General features: G+C 37.5%; 1 protein-coding gene across 3 annotated transcripts in view; it reads left to right on the plus strand.

The window, feature by feature from the left end:
* RNGTT (RNA guanylyltransferase and 5'-phosphatase) overlaps positions 1-25,033 on the plus strand; it is a 200,339-nt gene that overhangs the window by 171,954 nt on the left and 3,352 nt on the right. For all 3 annotated transcript variants that reach the window (XM_006778272.2, XM_006778271.2, XM_015557684.1), the window contains one exon: positions 24,210-24,333. In XM_006778272.2, the coding sequence (XP_006778335.1) occupies positions 24,210-24,333 (124 nt within the window). The remainder of the gene's footprint in view (positions 1-24,209; positions 24,334-25,033) is intronic.

Consider the following 25,033-nt stretch of genomic DNA (forward strand, 5'->3'; position numbering starts at 1 on the left):
TCCCCCTGTGCACAAGTTTTTGTGCACCGGGCCTCTAGTCTATATATATAAACGGCTAATATGCAAAGTGTTCCCTCGGGAGTTCCATCACTCACTATGATGTGTGCTGACCACCAGGGGGCGGCGTAGAATGAAGGAAGGCCCTGGCTGGCAGCTGGAAGGCCCTGATTGGCCCTGATCACTGGCCAGGCCTAGGGACCCTACACGTACACAAATTTTATGCGCCGGGCCTCTAGTGCTTTAATAAAGTACAGCCTCAGAAATTGTTAATGTCTCTTAGGCTAGTTACTGCCTCAGAAAGTGGCCTAAGATTACTATGCTTTTCGGATGGTGATTTGCTATCTACTGTCGTTTTTCAAAGTCAAAGTCTGGCAATTTCTTTCTTGCTGCTGCTTTTTTTTTTTTTTTTTTTTTGTCAGTAACTTAAGTACCAACGTTTATAGAGAAAATCAGGAAGCTAAACATGTTAAAACAAGAGCCTCAGTTTATACCCAATTATATGTATCCATAAGCTTTGACCAGTGGGTCCAAAGGTGTTGCTACATCCTTCAGGAAAAATACAGTACTTTAATTCACTGACATTGCTTTCTAGTTTTTCTTTTCTTTTCATGTCTTTCTTTCTTTTTTTTTTTTTAATGAGAGTGTGCTAATTCTTCTTGTGTTTTCCTTAAGGCAGTACTACACCAGTAACAGTGTTTTTATTTGTTGAAAGGGCCTTCATATTAAACCTATATTTCTTTTAATTGCAAACATTGCTCTTATGATTCTAAATATTTTAATGTGTTTCTGCTTATGGGCTAGGTATGTGTGACTACAGCCCAAAAAAGCAAAAAGCATCAGCAGTTATGCTCAGAAAGAATGTTTTTTCATTTGCAGAGGTTTTTTTCTTCTGTGAGCCTGCTGCCTTTACTCGAGGCTTCATTTTCTTTACTGTGGCAGTGGCTGATGCATGTCTCTGTCACTGCTACTCACGGCCATACCAAATGATGTAAAACAGGGTTGAAACTTAAATTTAACTTGCACTTGCATATCTTTAAGTTTCTTGAGCAAAATGACTGAACCTGCTCTGCTTTCTGCCTGTCAGTCAGTGCCTTCCCGCAGTTTTCACCTTTGTGTGCAGTCGCAGTCCAGTGTGATTTATAATCCATATTCCTCTTTTAAGTTAATCTGCAAATTTAACTAGGCTTAGCTCCATCTCTACAGCACAGAGCTCATCTCTACTGTGTGAGTGTTTGTGGTGTATAATCATGCTGGCAGTGGACTGCAGCCTCACCAGGGTCATCTTCAAGAAACACACTGTAGATTTCATATGAGCTGGGAGCTCTTCTACCCAACCAGAAACTTGCTAGTGGCAGATTCCAGGCACCCTCATAAAAGCAATATATTATTAAGATGAAACACTTGAGTGGTTTCATCTATCTTAAAATTAACGAGGACCCTTTCTGAATTTTTATTTTGGGGGTTTACAACTTAAATATGACATTGAGTTCTGAATACACAAATAATATGTGTCAGAAATGGGTTGGCCATAATGTCAAAGTTGTGTGGTGGTTACTTATAACTGTGGAATAGTTGTTTATAGATGATCCTCAAATCTTTATCTTGAATCCTCATTTTTCTCTTAAATCTGTTTTGCATTTTCAGATTACAAATTACTGGGCAATTACATTGACTTTTTCAAGATCACTTCAGATTCATTTATTTCTGTTATTTATTTCTTAAATGAAGATTTAATGATTACCTGCCATATGTTATGCATCATTCAGTCATCACATTAATCCCCATCATGTGCCAAGTACTTTGATAGGGACTGGAATTAGAGTAGTGAATAGACTGAGATAGTCCCTACCTTCCTGGGGCTTACCATATAATGTACAATTTTGCTGGTTGAATAAGTTTAGGAGTGATGGCTGTAATGATAGGGAAAATGAGTTATTTGGATGGATAGCAAGGGTAGCTAGCCTTGTTTAATGGGTCAAGGAAGACCTTCCTAATGAAGTCACTTATTTCTTAGGCCAAGTCACTTACTTCTTTGGCCAAGAATTGAAGAGCATGAAGGAGTTAGAGTCAGGGCAAGCTATTTGTTCTCTGTGTCCACAGTTTCCTCATTTGTAAAGTGGAGATACCAAGAGAAAGTAATAGTAAATTAGCTAATGCATTTGAAGTACTTAGAACAGTGTTTGGCCCTGAGTGAGGCTGCTGTCTTCATTATCTTTATCAATACCAGCAATCATTTGTTATTTTGCTATTCAAACATTTATTGAGCATGTACCAGGTGCTAGGTATTTTTTAGTACTGTGGTGGAATTCAAAACTGAAAATATAAAATCTTTCCTCTCTAGGAACTTAAGATATATATCCATCAGCAAAACAAAGAATAATACAGACGTAACCCTAAGGGAGGTATGAACTAATTTCTGGGAAGGAGCAATCCTTTCTTTCTAGGAGTGGTGTATGATTTGTGTCACCACTTGGCAAATACTTGTATACTGCCTGTGAAATCTTATATTTGCCTATATTCGTATTTAGCTTCTAAGATTTTACTCCTGTATACCTTTACTTGCCACTGAAACTTTCCACATTTAAAGTGAGAAAGTGTAAACTTCACAGACTGAAGTATATGAATGGTAGGTCCTTTGTGTGTTAATGTCGTCTTGGAAACCTATTAAACTTTATAGGATTGCTTATACAAAAGCCTTATAACTGCTGGAGACCTTTTTAATCATAATATCACATACTTTAGGGAGACTCTGTATTGATTAAGAAATAGATGTTGCCTTCTCTAAAATAAAAATGTTCCCCATATTCCTCAGGGATGCACCATATGTTGAGTCCATCAAATGTCTCTTAATATTTTGCTGTCATAAAGTGGCATCTGTGACATCATTTTTAAACTGTATTACCGTATGCAACTGGAAAAATTAAGAGTGAGAATAAAAATTGAAATCATTTTAAATGTATTTTTTTTGTTTGACAGTAGCAAAAGCATAATTCACTTATGCTGATACAAAATGAGAAGCTCACAGATAGTTACAAATGTCAACAAACTGAAGTTTCAAAATGTTGCTTACATTTCTCTCTTGAGAGAAAACTTATTGTGTAGTAAATAGCATATTGTAGCTATAAGAAAAGTGTGTATTAAAAACATCTGTAGCCAAAACCGGTTTGGCTCAGTGGATAGAGCGTCAGCCTGCGGACTGAGGGGTCCCGGGTTCGATTCCGGTCAAGGGCATGTACCTTGGTTGCGGGCGCACCCCCAGTGGGGAGTGTGCAGGAAGCAGCTGGTCGATGTTTCTCTCTCATCGATGTTTCTAACTGTCTATCTCTCTCCTTTCCTCTCTGTAAAAACTCAATAAAATATATTTAAAAAAAAAACAAAAACAAAAAAAAAAAAAACATCTGTAAAGATGGGAATGTGACTCTACATAACTGGTAGAAACTAGTGTAAACATCTGAGCCAATATTACCTATGTATCTGATTTACTAAGAGAAAAGAAAATTAGCATTTTTTCTGGAATCGCTTGTTTTTATGTTTTAACACAGTACATTCTTGATTAATATGTAAGTTTTTTTGGGTATAAACTTGAAAACATAAAAAATATTCAGTTTAGTACACAGATATGTTCTTCACAGTTGGGTGGAATATTGAATTTATCATAGCAAATAAACTGTCTTGTAGATTATATCATCTCCCCCAAAAAGTAGATTAATAGATTTTTTTAGTTAAAGGTAGTCTTCAGAAATTCGCTGGTCATAGGTCTTTGCAGTAGCATTTAATCTCTTAAAACAAAGGCTTGTATCAGATGATGCATGAATTAATTTGCCAGCTTTTGACAAAATTGAACCCTGAAACCATCCACATATATATGACAATCACTTCTAGAGAGTAATTAGCTTGCTATAAGTGTGAGATTTCCTGTGAGAAAATTGCTCATGCTATGTAACTAATCTAGGAATTTGGCAGATGAAAGAAGAAGTATATCTTATCCAAAAGACTAGAACCCTTCAGTTTTTTAGTTTGTTTTGGTTCTTGTGCTTTTTTTGCTTAGATTTAATTGTAGAAATGTGGCAGGCTGGTGTGTGAGACATGTTTATGCCCTTTATGGGGTGTGGGATTAACTTTCATAATTAGTTTGTACAAATCTTTATGGAAATTTTTTCATGAATCTATTAAAATGCATGAGGATGATTTGCCATTCAATTGCAAAGCACACTAATCCCTGAACCTTAGGATAGACTTTAGAACCAGACAAACCTGGAGGGATTCTCAGCCAATTATGCACTTTAGTGGATGTCCCTTATTTTTCATCTATAAAATGGGAATGACAATATCTGCTTCTTAGAAAAATTGTATGAATTGTGTAAACAGCGTGGATAAAGCACCTAGTACAATAGCAGGCTTAAAAGGTCATTTTTTAAAATGGTGTTTCCTTCTACCCCGTCACCCTCCCTCAAAGCATCTAATAAGCTATTACAAATAGAGGCCTTATTCTTTTATCACCTCGGGTTCCAGATCATTAGGATCATCAGATGTACTTTCTTTTTTCATTTTTCTTTTATATGAGAAATTGTGACATGAGGAACTAAGTGAGAAAATAACTAAAATCACATTAAAAATATTTGTTATAAGGTATTTGGGATTTCTAGAACCTGAAACACCTGGATATAAGGGTGTGCTGTGATTAGGATCATGTATGTGACAAAGAATTTCAACTTAAGGAGACATTTTGAGCCCAAGGTATTCTGTTTCAAAGCCAGGTTTTACTTTGCTTTTAATGCATAAATAACCTCATGGAATAGCCAGCCTTTTCCAGTTTAGGTTGACAAAGAATAGAATGAAAATAAACCAAGCAGTCTATTACTTGCCTTTCATTTACTACCATTAATAGCCTTATGTTAAAGCATATATTGAATAAGAATGAACCACATAGGGTTTAGTTTCTTCACTTTAGTTTTCTTGTTTAAAATGGAAGTTGTAGGAAATGAAATGGAAGAAAAATTCTTCTGTTTATGTAATACATTATCATAATTGTCTATATAAATTGAGTGCAGAATAACCCCAGGGAAAAAAAATAGGAAAGCAGACTAACAGAGTTGCCCTCCCCCGATGAGTGCTGAATGGTTTACATAGGTTAACACATCCGGTCCCAACAGCAGCCATCTGGCAGATCCCAGCCTTGTGCTCCAGGCTACATAGCTTACAAACTGCATAGCATAGGGCCCCACGACTGTGGAGCATGGAGCACAACGCACATGTTTAAAAGCTCTTGTGTCGGATTTTAATCCAGTTCTGCCTACTCCGGAGTTCTTTGTATTCTCTTGTAATGCTCTTTCCTAAGTTGTCTCAATTATCTAGCAAAATGAGAAAGATGCTATATCAAATTGTCTTTGAGTTGTATGCCATGCAATTATATGTGAAGAAGTAAAAAGGAAGCAGTGAGTATGTGGGAAGGAGATATGTTGGGTGTGAGATTTGGGGTTCTCATCTTTGTCTTAAAACAGATTTTTTAAAAATTAAAAATGTAATTTTTTATTAACTCATATTCAAGATCATTTCTAGTTTTGTTTTTTTAACCAAAATTTAAAATATAATTATTTATGATTATTTGACTTTTAAGGATTTCTAAAACAAAGGTGAAAATATTCAGAGTCAAAATAGTAAATGCTTTGAGAATTTTATTTAGATTATATGGGTAAGATCTTTCGAGTCAGAGGAAAGGAAATTTGAAACCTTCAGTGATTAGCTGTCTGAATTTTAAACACTGTGACCTCATAATAACCTATATCTGCTCCTCATAAATTTGTATGTAGTTTACCAAAGCATGATGATAAATTAATTAGCAATAATGAATTGAAACTACTCTAAAACATGCCTTTCTCATAAGGCAGAATTCAGAATAAGTTAGGCCTATCAGAGGCTGCAACCATACTGCTTTCCTAAAGGATTCACTCCAAAGTAGTCATCAAAGGTGTCTATCAGAGAGAGAGGTCAGATGAGGCCTTCCTCCTCATTGGGCAGGGCAGAGATGGCCCTGACCATAAAAGCACTGTGATTGGTTTCTTTCTGATACAAATATACTTCTAACTCCCCCCAGGTGGTGGTAGAGAGACCTTTTCCGGAAAATTCATCAGAATACGACAGCACAATAATATGAGCTGCAGAATATTTTATTGTATAAATGACCTATATCTCTTAAAAAGTAGAATATGACCCTATTTCTATACCAGGAGCAGGAGAGGGTTGAATCTATGATGCATTTTTAGGTACCAGAGTGGGTACTAGAAACCACAAGTCCTATATTAACAGATATGGAGGCTTTAAATAAAAATAATCACTTAACATCCAAATGCTGAATTAAAGTATATGTTGGGCAGTATAATATAGAGGAAAGATTGGAGAATTGATCATCAAGCTGTAGGGTTCTGTTCCTGAATCTGTCATTTTCTAATCACACAGGCAGTTGTGTATGTGTGCACTGAGGGTTCATCTTCCTAGGCCTTGGAAGGTTCGACAATGAAAGACAAGCTTTCTGTTCCGATCCTAACCTCAGTTGGAGGGGTTGATTTATTCCTCTCTCTACTTTCTATGTGCTTCTACAAGCTCTGGATTTGATATTTAAAACCCGAAAAAAATGTGTACATTATATACAATTGTATCATATACATAAAGATATACTTGTAAACCCATTCATCACCCAAACATAGAAAACATATACAAATGAATTTATTGCTTCTGTGTTTATTTCATCCCTATTATTTTGTTTAGGCATTTTATAGTTTTCTGGGTGAATGTAGAGAGAAAGGATGGGGGGAAAAAAGTGAACCTAGCAAACTACTACTCAAATTTAACCCCAGTTCTACATCTACCAGTAATATATTTTTCTTCTGTCAAGTGTCTTACTCAAATTCTACCCTTGCTACAGTAATATATGCACCCCCTGCCTCTTAAAAGGGGTGAGAACTGTTAATAATAACAATAATACATAAATGTAGTAGAATGTCTCATTTTAATTCTTGTCCTGATAATCTGTCTACTGTCATTTTCCTCTTCATGGTGATTATAGCTTTTCATTTCCCTTACATATTAAATATTGATCAGGAGTTAATCTTTTTATGTATTTCCAAATTATATTTTATTTTCTGAAATTTTTTTTGCAAAAATACCTCCTCTGTAATTGTTGCATTATATTACTTTCCCTAATGGGTTTTCAAAGAACCTCCAGATTTGAATTTACACCTTATTAGTAGGCTATTCATTAAGTCATCTATTGGATCATTAATAAAATGGTAAATTATTAGAGACTTGTAGCCTACCTTTTGTACACTCAGGGCAGACTCTCAATGGCATGTCATATGTCTTTGCTTGGTCTGTAGCCTTTCAGCTTTGTACAGTCCTATTGAATATTTTTATTGAGGCCACTTTGAACCGATTTAGCAAATCATATTTCCTGAGACAGTTTGCCAATTCTATTTGCAAATTTGGTGGGAAATTTTGATGGAGATATTTCTTAAGATTTGTTTTGTGGAAAATATATGGACAGTTGTTTAAGAAGGAAATATAGGCTCATTTTAGAGTGGCAGACAGGAAGGTTGAAACCTATCATATTTTCACTTTTATTTATAGGGTCCTAAGTCACTGTTTAAAATAGGAATTTTGCACAGATATCTCACAAGAATGTGAAGGGTTAATGCTTATAAAGACCTTTGAGTTCCTATCTGTGGAACTACGTAAATGAATAACATTTAAAATTTGCATATTTATAGTCCTTGGACACTTGATGCAAAAGGGAATAACACATTTATCTCTTTTTCTTACTGTGAACAGTATTGATAAATGCTGGGTGAATGAGTCATTATCTTTTATGTTTTAGGAAGCATAAAATTCTTGGTTTATAATGAATACCAGAGGTCCGGTGCACGAAATTCATGCATGCTTTCCAATCCAGGACCCCTTGGGGGAATGTCTAACTGCCAGTTTAGGCCCGATGCCCCGACTGCCAGTTTAGGCCCGATCCTGGGAATCGGGCCTAAACTGGCAGTCGGACTTCCATCTCACTGCCCTCTGCCAGCCTGGTCACCCCATTGCAACCTGCTGTTCAGTCGTTGGGTTGTCCCTCACTAACACTCCCCCCCCAAACCCCACCCCCGCCAGTCTTGTTGCCCCACGCAGCCTGCTGTTTGGTCATTACTGTTACAGTGACGGTGTCCTGGACAATTTGCATATTCCTCTATTATTAGTATAGATGATGCAGTAGCATGCATTACCTATTTCATCTGTCCATTTGTATGTCCTGTCTGACATAAAAGTGCTTTGTAGACAGTTTAGTTGCTTTCTCTCTGCTCCCTATTTCCCCTTTCATTTCCACCAATCGCTAACATCCTGGTCCTTTTTTTACTGGAAATCATAACCACATCCAAAAAGGTAGGAGGAGCCTAATTTTATGTGGCAGCATGGTTTAGAGCAGTGGTTCTCAACCTTCCTAATGCTGCGACCCTTTAATACAGTTCCTCATGCTGTGGTGACCCCCAATTTCATTGTTACAAATTGAACATAATTAATGCATAGTGATTAATCACAAAAACAATATGTGATTATATATGTGTTTTCCGATAGTCTTAGGCGACCCCTGTGAAAGGGTCGTTCAACCCCCAAAGGGGTCGCGACCCACAGGTTGAGAACCACTGGTTTAGAGGGACTTCTCAGAGAGCTGTGATTGATTCAACTACTAATTACCCATATGACTATGTAATTAGTTTGGGCTTATTCTATTTTCGTTTGGCTTGGTTTTCAGGCTCAAAGTACATAATTTTACATGTATATGCATATGAAAATTTCAATTTTAATACTATGTGCTGCACTGCTAAAGTTCATTTTGATTGAGCTTTCTTGTCAAGCAGGAGACATTTCAATAGGTCATCCCTCTAAGATAATGAAACAATAAGGTAGTATGAAAGTGTCTCAAAGAAGCACAAGAATCGGTGGCATTAGAGAGGGCCTCCCAGAGAGAGTGACCCTGGTAAAGAGAAGTGGCTAGCCAGAAGGGAAGAGAAGATGACCTACCTGCCATTAGAGGTGTGCAGCAAGAGAGCCTGGTCAGTCCAGGGATGAAAATAATTTAATAGTGGCTGGAATGTTTTGAAATCTTGATGTCATTCTAATAATTTATCAGTGTAATGTTCACCAAAGCTTTTTCTTTAAACATTTATTGAGCACCTATTATGTGTTCAGTGGGATGTGGCAGTGAACAAAACAAGGGCCCCTGTTTTGTTTGTTCAAGGAGCTTACCATGTAAGGTAAGAGGAAGGAATTATACTCTAAAACAATGTATCTTGATATTTCAGGAGCTGGTAAAATAGGCTCAGTTCTCTAGAGAAATATGTCACCTAAAATTACTAAATCAAGCCTAAGCTTTTCTCTGCCAGCATGTGGTGCCTAAGGGGGACTATGGAAGAGATAGATGAGTGGGTTTGCCTGCCAGGGCAGCCTCCTCATGAGAGTTACAGAGAAACCAATACTTAAGAGCCAGGGCACCTTTAGATGCATTATCCATTTCCCATTATTGGATCTGCATATGTGCTTGCTTACTCTTGTGAGGGGCCAGGGGGACAGAAGGTATTTTCCAGTATTTACACGTGCAGTAGGAACATCAAGTACAGAAGAGTTCTCCAATGTCATTCCCTCTGCTTCTTGAAGGCTGCCTTAAAAAGATAAATCCAACCATAAAGTCAAGTCATGAACTCATTTATCCCATTTACGTTTGGGTATTTAGGATCTGTTTTCTTGTAGGAGTTCACCTGTATTCTGAGATAGTAACAGTTAAACTGAGTAAGTATAACCAAATAGTACATGTTATAAACTAAGTTAAAATTCTCAGAGTGCTGCTTATAGCAGTGTCTTAATGCTATGGAGCATAGAACTGTGCGGCCTTTGGAAATACAGAGCCGAGAACAACCCCATTTGGGCATTGGTAGGCCGTCTGTTGACACATGAATACATTTCATATGATTATCATAAAATTGTGGCCTGGAAATTGAGCAGTCATGGTGCTGCATTTCAGACTCACATTTATAATAAGCTGTAATAAAGTAAACATTTTAAATGGACATAAGAATAGGCCTTACTTGTGATCACAAATGTATGTTCAATTGAAGTGCTTTTGAAGCTCAATCTAACAAAGCAAACAAATTTCCTGGCATTATCAACATAATTGTTCTCACTGTTGGGTTTTGGTTTCTAAAGAGTTAGTTAAGCACAAAAAACCAAGTTGGTACAAAACAAAACCAGCAAAAAGAAATGCAACTAAGAATAAGCTACTTTTCCTTTTTTCATGGCAGATTTAAAAAAAGTCCCAGTGTTCATTCTGCCATGTGCTCTAACTTGCCAAACCATTTCAACCAGTGTAACTCGAGTTCATATTTCATGGTTTAATTTGGGATTACATCCAGCTCTTTCTCTGGTATCAGCAGGCTATGGAGTGGGGATACACAGCTTTCAAGTGCTAGTGATAGTTAAAACAGGGACTTACCCCAGCCCCTTTCCTAAGGACAGAAAAGGACTAGAATACCCATTTAACACCAAAGTTGGGGAAGCATGACCACATGTAAATTTAGCACCAATTGGTAGGATTCGAAAGACTGTTGTTCCTAGAATATCCCAAAAGCAAACATGGAAATGATAGTGGTAACATCTGAAGTGTGGTGGCAAGACAGTTAAAGCCGTGATAATTTGGAGTCTCTGGGCACAGCGCAGTACCGAGAGGTGATCACCAGGTCTTCTGGTGGCAGCTGGTGAGCAAAGGCAATGCTGTAGTGTTCCCAGCTTGTTACTGTCCAACGCTCTCTTCGATTTTAAATAAACTCGAAAACAAACATCCTTCCTGTACTGTCATTTGGCGAGAGCAGACCCTTGTGTAGCTAGTGCGCTGCTGGCACGACAGCCACCACAGTGGAAGCTGTAGGAGCTCAGGGTCACAGGTGTTCTGGACTAAAAGTCGGCAAAGGCACAGACAGCGTGGCATTGGTGGAAGGAGCACTTTTCAAAGACCCACGCAGTGATTTCTGATGGTCATGGAACTGAGCTGACTTTCAAACATTAGAGGGAGGCATGCTAGAGTGAAAATGTCTCATAAAATACTGATGATTTAAAAGCATCCCTGCCAAGCATACTGCTTACTTGATATATTATTTTTATTAAGCACCAAGATTGTGTTAGATTATTTTTAGAGGAAAGATGTAAAGCCACCTACCTTATTTATCCTCAGACTTAATTCCAAGTCCTTTAGCACTATAGTCTAGAAAATAATTTCCTTCCTGATAGGTAACCACAGCCACCTTATTAAAATAGACTTTCAGAAAGCTTGATAAGAACAGTTGAGTGGTGAACGTGCAAAGATAGGAGGACTTTTTGCCCATGTTATTTTGATTTTTGTTCTTTATTCCACTAGGTGACATTCTCATTATCCTCACCAAAGATAGGACAATAATCTAAGGGAGTGTGGGGGCTGGGCGAGGGAGGAAACCAAATGAGAAATGTACGCTGGTTTCCAGTGAAATCTCCAGGAGTTGGGAATTAGGACAATTCTGATCTCTCAAAGATTGGGCAATCAGATACTTGAATGTAGAAATCTTTAGATAATAGCCAGTTTTGTTTTGTTTTCATGTTAGATACATACATAATTCTTTGCAAAGATGCCTTTCCCCCCCCCAAATTTGGAAATAAAAGCAGATAAACCAGGACAGAAAAGACTTATAAATTGCTAGAGCACACTAAAAAATTACACAGTTCTAATCATCACCGGGTATCTTTCTTTGTTGACTATTACTCAGCTGAAAAGCTCTCTACCTCCATTTCACAGGCCTGGCGTAGGACACTTAGAACTAACTTCCTTTGTCTTCTCCTACCCAATTTTGAGATTTCTCTCACTTTGTTCCTCCTAACTTCTTTCTAGACCTCTTTCTTCAGACTAGTATTAGCAAACCTGTGGCACTTTAGACTGGTGGGTGTTTGTTTGTTTGTTTTTTGTCTGCTTATTTTTCTCACATGCAGCCTATATTTCTGCTCATTTCTGTTTTAGAAGAATATATTGCATTAAACTTAATGTGACCTCTAGAGTCTACATATATGTTTTACATTATGGTGACTGCTAACTCCATTAGCTCTTTGGTGTAACTATTTAGTAATTTCTTGATTAGGAGTGAACAGTAATAAAATTTTCCTTTCCCCCTAGTATGTTGATTTCCTAGATATTACCAAGAGGTAGTATGATTTAGAGTTCTAGATCCAAACACAGCCTTGAAACAATTAAATACTTTGATCCTTAATTTCCTCATTATTATAAAAAGCATAATGTATATAAAAGTGACCTGCACAGTGCTGGCTACATGGCAGGTAGTTAATAAATGTCACTTCTCTCCCCTTCCCTTTCCCATGAAGGAAAAAAACCCTCAGTGAATAATTTTAAAAGTAAGTATTTTCTTTTAAAATCTTGGATGAAAAATAAATAGCTTGGGTAAAAACATTAAGTTCGTTTTGAGTATAAGTCACCAAAATAATGAATTTGCTCCTTCCCCCTGGTTTTATATCTTCTCAATGCATGAATGTTCACAAATAAAGATACACTAATTAATAAAGATAATGGGAGATGCATTTAGTACTTGAATATTTCTGAGTAGAAGTGTTTGATTTGATGAGTTCAACGTTTTTTTATCAGCTCTGAATTTTTAGAAGGGCAACAGTGATGTGCTTTAGAAAAAAAATTTTTTGAAGAAGGCATTTAGGGAGTGTGAAACTTGATGCAGATAATTTATTATAATCATTTTCAAACTTTCAACATCTTCTGAATGGTTTTTGACATCCTCAATACCTGGAGCTGATGAGGCAGATTTAAATAAATCCCATTGTGAATGTCATTCAAAGAGTACATGGAGACAGAAAATAGTATCTCCTAGGGTTCTGAGCAGTGTCATTATCACTCTGTATTTATGTAATGACTTTGTCAATAACTCCAGGACTTCTTTCTCAAAGAAGAAGAAGTATAGTTGTTGAGAAAGCATATCTGAAAGTACAATGCATTGTGCATGGCAAAGAGTAAAAGAATGACTAAATTGCCAATTGGACATAACATAGTCAGGTCACCGTGTTTAGAAGATCACAGTGGGAGCCTGAGAGAAAGGAATCCTGGGAGGTCCTAGTCACCACCAGAGCTTTATCACTAAACCAAGCAGTTCTGTGTATCCACACTAAGATTCGAAGGTGAATGGGTCTGTGGGCTTTGGTGCCTGTTAGTGCTGCTAGAGCAAACTGGGTCATCTTGTAGAGGCGTTGATCAGAATGGAAGAACTTCAGCATTTTTGTTGGTGTTCTGAGTGGTAGGCAGAACAGGAAAGAAATCTTCACTTACTATTGTAGCCTTTGGTGTGTTGCCACGTGCCATGTAGATCTATCTAGAGGACAGTTCTCTTGAGGTCTCTAACAGGGGCCTAGTTGAATAGTTGGGTTTAAAATGGGTGAGAGGAAGGAGATAAAGTTATATATAACTGGGCACATTGCTAAAGAAATTTAGAAATTAACATTATTGGATTCAAATTGTTAGCAAGTCCTGAGAAAGTAAATGAAGGACTCAGTGAGGTAAATTTGAACTATGCATTGATATCTTAATGAATTGCCTAGCTCAAAAATTAGATTCAGTATATTGTGAACTTTAAGCTGGCTATTTCATGATCATTGAAATGACTTTAAGATAGGTGTTTGTTACTCCCAAAGGTAGATAGAACATTTATCAAATTCAATCTGACAGATACACTTTATGACTTATTTATTTGCTTTGGTTGTGGCAAAAAACCTTTAAAAAAAATCTTAAAAAGACAAGCAACATCAGGAAGTTTGGCATCACACTTAAAACCATCTGGAAAGAAAAAAAGTGTTAGACATACATATTGCACATTAATCTCTACGCGTTAATGGTAGATTGTAAAGCTTTTCTTCGTTCTGTATTGTTTTTGTTATCCCAGGCACGCACTGAATCCATGATCTGCTTGTAATTCTCATCATGCTCAGTACTAAACAGACAGGGAGCGGTACACTGTGCCATTGTTTGGTAGTCTATTTAGTAAGCCATTAGCATTACCTCACCTTACCTGGCAGAGTTACCTGTTTTGTCCACATGGCCTTTTCCTTTTGTAAGTCATGTCCATGGAAAGATTGTTCAATCCAATAATGACTTCTCATTTGGTCTAGAAATCAGACAAAAGCTTTGCAGCTGTGAAGTGCAGCCCATTTTAAAATTAACCTATTGTAAATCCTTAATGATTGAGAAATTCTGCAATTTGCTATGATTTGTGGTTTGTGCTGCAACAAGAATAGCAAACAGCAGTGATGATGCAGGTCAGAATGGAGTGCATTTGGAAAGTGAAGGAAAAGAAACTTAATAGACATTGTGCTTGTCCTAATATGTTATGCCCTTCTGCCCTTCACCTATCACACATCACTTCATCTTCCACCCACCGACTCCCAAGTGGAATGCAATCCATGGAAGTAATTCCTTAATTACAGTTATTACACAAGAAGTAAAAGCATCCACAAGTGTAGTCTGCTTTTGCCTCCTTTTATATTTTTTCAACTTAGAGCCTGGATTCTTAGGAAAAAGGAGAACACAGGTTTTTGATTCACAAAAGCCTAGAATTTGAATGGACAGGATGGGAAAATGTAGAAGAGACTCATGTGGAAGCTTTTGCAGGAGTTTGAGAGAAAGTGATGGCTTGGACTATGATAATGGCAGTATGAGAGGGGACATAAAGACATGCAGAATAAATTTTGGAGGTTAAATTGGTAAGCTCGTGTAATGGATTGAATATGAGGAAAAATAAAAGGGAAAGGGATCAGCCAAACACCAAAGTTTTTGTCATGAGAAGCTGAGTGAGTGGAGCTACCATTTATTAAGGTATAGAGAAGACAAGAGAAGAAATAGATTTGGGGAAAGATGGGGAGTTGAGTTTTGAACATGTTGGCCTTGAGAAGTCTATGAGACATTCAAATAAAGATGACATATAGGCAGCTAGACTCTATACATCTATATATATAAAAGGCAAATATGCAAAGTGTCCCCTTGGGCATTTGATCGGGAGACCGATAGTTCAATTGCTCGCTGTGACATGCGCTGACCACCAGGGAGTGGCGCAGAATGAAGGAAGGCCCCGGCCGGCAGCCGGCAGCCAGCAGCCAGGGAAGCGAGGCCCCGGCCCGCAGCTAAAAGGTCCTGATCGGCCCTGATCACCAGCCAGGCCTAGGGACCTTGCCCATGCACAAATTTTGTGCACCAGGCCCCTAGTGTGATATAAAAGGGTATAAGATAGTTTGAGAGTGAGTGAGGCTTATGTGGGACCCCTTTCAAAGGCTTCTACAGAATATTAATTTTTGTGTCTTTAATATCTTAAGAACGGTTTCACCTCAGGCTTTCAGACATCCTGTTAATCACTTCTTGAAGTGTGTGTATTCCTCCACTCACTCCTACTTATCCCCCCCCCCTTCCTCCCTTCTTTCTCCCTACCTTCATTCTTCCTATAAACTGGCTTCTTATCATCCTGTAAATCTCAACTTTAATATCATCTCCTCAAGACTACTACACTTAAAATCAAGGATCTTTCCCCCTGCAGCAGTCTCTATTATATAGCCTATTTTTCATAGCCTTTATCATAATTTGTAATTATTTACTAATTCCTAGACTATGCATTTAAAGAGTAGGGACTATGTATCACCAGTCTGCAAACCTGTGCCTGGCACATGGCTGCTCAATATTTATCACATGGCAGGAAGGATAGTTTTACAGCTTAGTATGGTGGCTGAGTTAGGTCTAATGTCTTGTGTTTTCACATGACTGTTTTTAAGCTTATATGTGTAGAAGTTTCTGTACCCAATATCAGACAAAATCTGGATAGGAAAATAACACTGTTTGTTTCATTCTGTATTTATTGTCCACAGAGTGCCAGGCTCTGTAATAGCTAGTGGGATATAAAATGGCATTTTGACATTGGACAGGAAGACCTATATTTGAGACTTGTCTGTTTTCACTTTTTAGGTCTATGACTCTCAGTGAGATATTTAACTACTTTAAGCTTTTAGTCTCCATGCCTTTCGAAGGGCAGCAATATAATTCCTACCTCATAAGGTTGTGGTACAGATTAAATGAGATTATATGTGTGTCGATCACGGATTTATAATGCTTTGCACATACTAAGTGCTCAATAAGTAAGCTATTAATATTTACATATATAAAGATGAATCATACAGTTCTAGACATGGTTGATATTTCCTGACCAATAAAGGGATGAGGACACGAAATCCTCCTTTATCTTTCCCTTTCCTCTACTTGTTCTTCACTGCCAAAGGGGATATGCTGCCTTTAATACCATGATAGCAAAGGGTGGTCATGGCATCACCTCCACCTTAGGCACCAGAAATAGAGAGTACAAATGCATTGTGTTTATTCAAATGACAAATTGAGGATATTTAAGATATTTAAACCTTTTTTTTTTGTTTGGGGGGTGGTGGTGATAGGGGAGGAGTGGAAAGAAGGAAGGAGGTAGAGTAAGGCTAGAGCTAGTGCTAGCTTACTTTATTTAACCAGCCATTGACAGGAAAACTGGTTGATAAACCAGAGGCTCATGATTCTCTTGAATTCAGTAAACACTCTCCCTGAGGATCTACTCTGGACTGGGTACTGTACTGATAATGGGGAGAACAATGGGGTGCACATATTTTAGTGATCTAAATCAAACTAATGAACTTAACTTGAAGTTCTCATTCTGTACTAGTTCTATTTTCTGTACCTTAAGCAGGGTTTTTTACTACTCTGTTTGGTTTCTACTAAGTGCTAGAAGGCTATGTGTGAGTTTAGAGACTAGGATCTGGGAAAGGGTGAATGAAGAGAATTTAGGTCAGAGGTTTTCAAACTTTCTTGATTTTGCCTCATACACAGCACCTCAAACCACAAGAAATACCTAACAGGTGCCATTTATGAAGTGGATAGATCCAATCAGCTTGTGTTTATGTCCTAACTATTTAGCACATGTTAAGGACTGCATAACTTCTCAAACCTTGGGATCAGATCCTACACCACCAGTCTCATTTACTGTTCCACACTGACTTTTGTGATACTTGGTTTTTGCCACAATAAATGTCAAACACTCAGCTTTGTAAAGATACAGTGCCATCTAAAGGAATCTCACATGAAAACTGTGAACTCTCTTCAGCTAGTAGTTTGCATAGTGTCCAACACATCTTTCTCTAAAAATTTAAAATACCCCACAGTGCCTCTGTGAGTTTGTTGCAGCACCCTGCATTCTCATTGCACAGTTTGTGAACTGTGGACCCTTTTCCCAAGACTTTTTTGTTTCCTATTTAAATGTTTATCTCTTCTTATTGTTTTATACCTCTACTAGAGGCCCGGTGCACGAAATTCGTGCAAGAGTAGGCCTTCACAGCCCCAGCTGCCTCGGCCCTCACGGCTCCAGCTGCCTTGCGGCCCCGTGACCCTGACCTCTGCCTACTGGTCCTTCTGCCATCTGGTCTAATTAGCATATTAGCTCTTTATTATATAGGATATTAAGAGACAAACGCAGTGTAATGGTTGCTAGAGGAAAGGGGGTAAGGGCTAAAGGCAGGTCCTAATACATGGTGATTAGAGAAGATTGACTTTGGATGGTGGGCATCTGGTGCAATATACAGATCTTGTAACACAGAAACCCACACCTGAAACCTATATGATCATATTAACCAGTATCCCCCCAATAAATTTAATAAAAAAGGAGGAAAAAAGCCAACTTTATGTTTATAATTTTTATTGAAATGATTTATCTTAGGAATATTTTATTATTAAAAAATTTAATGTTAAATATTGGAAGTTTAGAAAATACAGCAAAATACAAAGAAGAAAATAAGTCATTCCTAATTCCATCATCCGCTAATAACCACTACTAATGTGTTGTTTTATCTGTCTACTAGAGGCCCAATGCACGAAATTCATGCAGGGGGCTCGACCCTTGCAGCTCCAGCCAGCCCTCGCAGCCCTGGCTTCGTCTGGACGGTTGTTCTCCTGTTCAGTCTAATTGGCGTATTAGCTCTTTTTATATAGGATTTTAAAAAATATTTTGTCATTGATTTTTAGAGAGAGAGGAAGGAAGAGGGGGAGAGAGAAAGAAACATTGATATGAAAGCAAAACATCAGTTGGCTGTCTCCTGCACACCCTCCACCAGGGATTGAGCCCCAAACCCAGGCGTGTGCCCTGACGGGAATCGAACTAGCAACTTTTCAGTGCACAGGACAATGCCCACCCAACTGAGCCACATCAGCCAGGGCTGTCCAGTTATTTTATATGAAGATTTATTATATTTTGAATAACTATGACTAACTAATTTTATTAGAAGGTAATAACCTATAGCTTACTCGAAGTTTCATATCCAGAAGTTATGACTTATTTTTAGGATTTAAAAAAGACAAGAGTTTTAGCTGCTTTCTTTTTATTGGCTATTTTCATTAGTTGAACACTTGCTTGAAGACCCCCTTCATACATGAGGTAGAGACTCCTTGCTGCTGTGTTTCTAACTTAGCAAATGCAAGGTGTGTTGTTTACACAGTACTTTTTCATTATAGAGGCACAAATGTAACTACATTTTAGCGGAGGGATTTGTGTTTTAAATGATGGATCGAGTCTGGCATATTTTTAAAGGGCAACTAGTGAAATGCTCTACTTTTTTCAGTAAATGGATACACTTTCTAAACGTAATATATCATGGCCCTAATTTTGTGAAAGATTATTTGTCTAATAATTCAGATTTAATCTGTTTGTATTAGCCTTATACCATAAGGAAAACATATAATTCCATTTTATTTCTGACTCACTTGTTTTATTTTCTCTGCCTTCGTTAGTACTAGAAATTGAAGTTATTTACAAAAAAATAAGAGTTTTGTTTGAGTTCATCTAATCAAGATACATTCAAAAAATATACTTCCTGTCACACTATAGAGGTAGAACTTGGATTATCAAAATGTAAAATTATAACTTCAGAAAAGAAAGAAATGGCCAATGTAACTTAGCTCCAGAGAGCAGTTCACAGAAGATGAGTTGGAAACCTTTAAGTACAAACATATCGTACCTATCATATGTTTCATTGTCATCCCCCGCCTCCCGTCTCTCTCTCTTCTCATTCTCACTTTCATTCCTTCTCTTTTTCCCTCTCTCTCTCTCTCTCAAAAATAATTTTAAATTCTGATTAAAACAAGTAGTGGCAGTACTTTTGTAGTGGACTGTTTCGTAGTGGACTATAAAATTCTGGTAGAGAACTCCAGGCCTGACTCTAGACCTGGGAGCAGAGAAAACACCAGATGAGCCTGGAGTAATATCTTGTGTTGACAGAAAGTAAATGCCAAAAACATATTTATTTTGTAAGTGAAAGTGGAAGCAAGTTAAAAGGACACAGGAGTCAACCTGAGAGAGTAGCCAGGGCCAAAACTGGAACAATTTGAGCAACAAAATAAATGACAGTAGTATTTAATTATAAACTAAAGAATAAAATAAATATCTATGAGTCAGTAATGATAGAGATAAGCAGATAAATGAGGGAGAAGAGATAGGTCTTCCTTACCGAAAGTCTAGGTAATAAATGTATAAGGAATGGATAAAGGAGAATATTCCATTAGGATACCACAGTAAAGACTGCTGTAGGCAGGATTCACGGATGAATGCTCAGATTAATGAGTGAAACTTTAAGGAGAAACAGGATATTTGTATAGCCTTAAAATAGCTCTAGAGAAACTTATTAATTTCTGTGGTAGTTTTAGCAGATGTCCACATAGTCTTTGATACCCTTCCTTCCAGGAGGCGGAGCTTACTTCCCTTTTTGTTGAGTGGGGCTGAGCATGGTAACTAGTAATTAACCAATAGAAGGGAGGGAGAAAAATAGTCACTTTACAGTAGAGAAACCTGGCAGATACCATCTTAACAAAGTGATCAGGATAAACATCACCAGTAATAAACAGTGTTGATACCTATACCTTTAGATATTATGCAATGAGAAGGGCACTTCACCTCTCTTGCATTTTCTCCCAAAACCCATAACCTCAATCTAATGATCAGAAAACCCCAAATTGAGGAACATCCTACAAATATCTGAGTAGTACTCTCCTAGAGTGTCAAGGACAGTCTGAAAAACTATCACAGATTAGAAGAGAACATGGAGACATGACACTTAAATGCAATGAGGTTTCTTGAGCTGGATTCTTGAACAAGTAAAGGCATTAATGGACAAACTGATGAAGTCTGAATAAAATCTGTAGTTAGTTAATAGTGTTGTAAAATATGAACATTAGGTGTGACTGAAATACTGGAACTCTACTACCTTGACAATATTTCTGTGACTCTAAAATTATTTCAGAATTGAAAGTAAAGAAACAACAACCACAACTCACTGGGGCCTTTCCAATTCTAAGGATTTTTATTATTTTAAAGTGTCTCCACAGCAAATTAGTTCAGAGAAATCTCCCTCCCCTCAAGCCTCTGTGCAGTTTCTCTAAAAGAAGGATGAGCTCTTGATAAGAAATCAGCTGGTGCAGAGCAAGGGCAGTAAGTTCCAGAGGCTTCTGTCCCACTAGAAATAGCAATGTGTCTTTGCCTGCTGTGTGCAGGTGCCAACCCATGGTTGTTGGCACCAATTCAGCACCAAAAAGAATCCCCAATTTGGGGTGCAGTGAAGAAGGAAACTTTATTCAGTGCAAGCAGATCAATTGTGATACATGTGAGATAACCCTGGGGCTAGGACCCTCTCTAGCTAAACTAGCAATTTTCAACTTGTGTACCCCAGGAATTTTTAAAACATGTAAAACCTGACTATTTAGTCAGGGGCACTGACCTCTTTTCCCTTAGATTATCAAATTTTAAAAAAGGCAACAGACAACACAATCAAAATTACACCTATTGTTTTTGTCAGATTGGCAAAAAATATATATATATATTTTTTGGTGTGCCACAGAATTTTAGTAGTTTGTATCATGAGATGAAAATGACTAAAAATCACTGAGCTAGACAGTTCTACTCTGCTCGATGCTCGTCTGCTCTGCCCTGCTTCAGTGAGACATCTTTGGTATTTCAGCTCCAGCCAGGGAAATGTAGTCTTCAGTGGAAAGGGAAAGTATGCTCCCAGAGCCAAAGGAAGAGCTGACATATATACACGGAAGTCCCCAACCCGGCTCCCTGATTGGTCTGTCCTCACGCAAATGAGTTCTCCAAATTCTCACAGTTTGATTGGTCAGAAAGAAGGCACTCTGATTGGTCAGTGAAGAAGCTGGTAGGAGTTGTGCAGCTTTGATGGATGGCAAAAGCCACAGTCTTATTGGTTGAAAAAGGATTCCAGGAACTCCTTTATAAGGGCTGAATCAGATGGCAGAAACACAGTACAGGTGGGCAGCTCAGTGCAGGCTTCTCCCTAAAGTGCAGTTTGCATGAAAGGCCCCTGTGTAGAAATGGCTAGTACGCTGGAGGTTTTTTATTTATTTATTTATTTATTTTTATTTCAGCCCAATTACCTAGCTACCAGGAGCCCTTTTTAGTAGGTGTTTTCTTTCTCAGGATCCACACAGGTCAGTTTCGCCCACACTGATAGTTTGCCTTTTGTGACTTGGTAGTGTGCCCAGCCACCTAGACTACAAAAAGTATTCTGAAAAACAGTGCAGAGTGGAGAACAGTGATTCTACCTGCCTTAGACCCTGCATTCTAGGTATTATCATTGGGCTGCTAATTTAAAATCTTCAGAGGTATTAGATTCACTTACATCTGACTGTCTATTAACCCCAGGTTATTGGTAGATTCAATTAGTATTAAAACTGTGCTACTCAATAAAATGGGCACATGAAAAAATATTTTTCAATATAAAATACACTGTCTATTGCTCTTTTTTAAAACAACAATAAAATATAATTAGTTAGATGTGATTATAGGTACAGATGTGAAATCCTGATTTATAAATACTTTATTCTTATTATTTCCAATTTCTTATTAACTGAGATTAGGATAACCAGAGTTTATTATAGAAGTCCTAATGGAGTCCTGTTTTAGTAAATAATAATATGTAATAGGCTGAGGATGATTATTGTCATAACAAATTAGAATTTGGATAGTAAAGTTAAGCTCCTCCTCTGTATGCCAATTTATTGTCTTGATCTGACCATTAGTGAAAACTGGCTTAATTTGTGCACCTATGGGAGGTATTATTTTTACCAGTTAAATATATTTTACCACCTGACCAATCGAGTACCTTGCAGTATGTATGTCTTGGCATTATAACTGGTGTGATCATGAAGGACAATGTGCTGTTCTTGAACATGGAAATAAGGTTAGGTTAGTGTAGTGGAGGTGTATGCGTTTTCTGAAAAGCTCTGTTTTCCAGATTGTTACTGCATGCCCAAGTACATACACAGACACTTAATAATAGTGCTTAATTGCTGTAGTCAGATTGAGCGACACATAATTTATAGCAATTCTGAAACCAGGAACACAAGAATGATTAGCCAATGATAAAGACTGACTGAAATTGCTAGTCAGTAAAGTACAGACTGCATATTGTGGGTAGTAAACCATTCTTATAGAATGCATATGGTACAGTGTTCTTGACAGCTGTTTCCAAAGTGTACTTTTCCATGTTAGCCTGGTTTCTTTCATGAATTTCCTTGTAAGGTAGTTTTTTAAAATAAGCCATGTTTCACTTCCCGGTTTTATATTCAATCATGAAGTTGACCGGTTGGCTACTATGTGCGAGGCACTTTCAACTTACTATTTTTCCAGAATCTCAGTAAGTTAGGAATTCCTTTGCCCATTTTAGAAATTAGAAAATGGAAACTATGAAAGGTTTAGAAACTTATTTCTGTTTGATCCTACATATAGTTTAATATAACTGGGTTTCCTCACTGAATTAGTTGCCTAATACTTGAATATAGATAATGTATCAAATTAAAAGAGATGGATCCTTACAAAGGACCAGGGGAGAATTGAGACTAGAACAATGAATATTTGAGAATTAATTTAGCAAGTTTGTTAAGTGGAATATCACTGTTTTGGGCAGGTCTGGTTCCAGAGCCACTGAATGTACTGGACCTGTTGGATTTGTTGAAAATGCAAATAGTCCAATCAAGTGTAATACTCATTAAGGGAAGAAGAATACAATTTGAAAGCTTTTATGAAGACATGCACTGCCTAATCTGTGAATTGAAAGCATCTTTTAAATTTGCTTCCCTTCATATTCCTAGGTGGTAGTGAATATGTGGGTAGAAAAATGAGAGCATTTCAAATAATGCTAATGAAGTTAAATGATTGCAATCTACCATATTGTGAGGAAAAGTTGTTAGCTGGGAAAGATGAGGACAGAATTAAAATATTACCATGACTGGCATTTGATTTGAAAACTGCAAAGATAAGCTTAGGTTCCTATTTATGAAAACCATCCTCACAGCCTGATGAAATATCTTTTAAAAGGTTTTATAGTTACCATGGATACTTGTTAGCTTTGATGGAGTACGTTGTAATCCATATTTAATCATTTGAGGTGAAGTAGCCAAAAAATCTACCAAGTAAAATCAAAAGTAGCTTCATCTCTAACCTTATACTAGTTTGGAAAGGGTAATAAATAGCCTAAAGATTAGATTTTTGGTTAACTCGCTGCTTGAAAAACAAGATATTTCGGATGCATATTGCCTGAATGTGATTCCAATGCTACTTTTTATGTGTAACTTTTCCTTTTAAATGGCATTTTTTAGGTTTTGACATAGGAATTTAGATGGTAAGACCTTTTTGAAAGTTGATGAAATGTAAGCAACAGATTCAATTTCTGAAAGCCATAGGGACACAGACAATATTGAAGACATTGATTCCTACGGTAACACATTTGCCTTTGGCCCCAAAGTGGCTGGTTTTTGCTTAGCTTCCTTTAATTACTATATATTGACAGCTGTTTTTCACAATTATTTATAAAATGTCAGATTAATGAGCATATGTACAAGGGAGTATGTACCATAGCCTTAGGTTTGGTTAGACATCTCAGATGACAAAGAGGTCTGCATGGAGAGTTCCTGAGATGTTTTTGGCATTTCCTAATGTGTCTGTCACATAGTGGAAGCTAAAATCCTTCCAAACGTTTTAAATATTATCCTCAATTCTCTTTTAAAACAGGTGACAAAAGACCTAAAACAGTATGACAACAAAATTATAGAATGCAAATTTGAGAACAACAGCTGGGTCTTCATGAGACAGAGAACAGACAAAAGTTTTCCTAATGCCTACAACACTGCCATGGGTGAGTGTGGCAACCTACCAATGCTTGTTACATTGCCAACAAAATGCGCTGTCTCTCTTGTTCTTGATGGGCAGGGTCATTGGATCCCGTCCTTGCTCGCTGGGATCAGGTTGTGCCAGGCCTGCCCCCTGGTCGGCTCTGGTTGGTTTGTAGGTTCTCCTCTTTAGATAGACTTGTGGGCTTGTGCCGTGTGTCCAAGAGGGAAGTTTAAAGGGCAGGATAATGGGCTGTATACAAGTTGAATTTATTGAACAACAACAAGAAGAGTCATGATAATTTCAGTTCTATTCAAAACTATAACCATTGTTTACCAGATGGTAAAAGACTAAATTAGCAGGGGGAAATGTAATTTCCAGCTCCTAAAATAGCTCTACAAACAATGGAGAACAAAGTAAATGAAAGCCGCTAAAAAAACAACACCCTAAACCAGCAGTCACCAAGCAGTTGGCAACCGCTGCACCTGCTCTGCTATCATTTAGAATGTTCTTTGGGTACAATATGAATGCTTTGGGAATTAAGAATAGTGAGTTTCTGTCATGGGCAACAACACAACTTCATTAGGTAAACTAGTAGTGGCTGCTATTGCCCTGTATTGCATTTTTAGTGGAGTTGGAAAAAAATATAAAAACCAAGATTAAAGGTCAGTAGGATCGAGTACTTCTAGAGTGCTCAGTCAGTGGTGGTGATGATTAACAATAAG

This window comes from Myotis davidii, unplaced genomic scaffold, assembly GCF_000327345.1.
Source record: "Myotis davidii unplaced genomic scaffold, ASM32734v1 scaffold269, whole genome shotgun sequence".
Lineage (NCBI taxonomy): Eukaryota > Metazoa > Chordata > Mammalia > Chiroptera > Vespertilionidae > Myotis > Myotis davidii.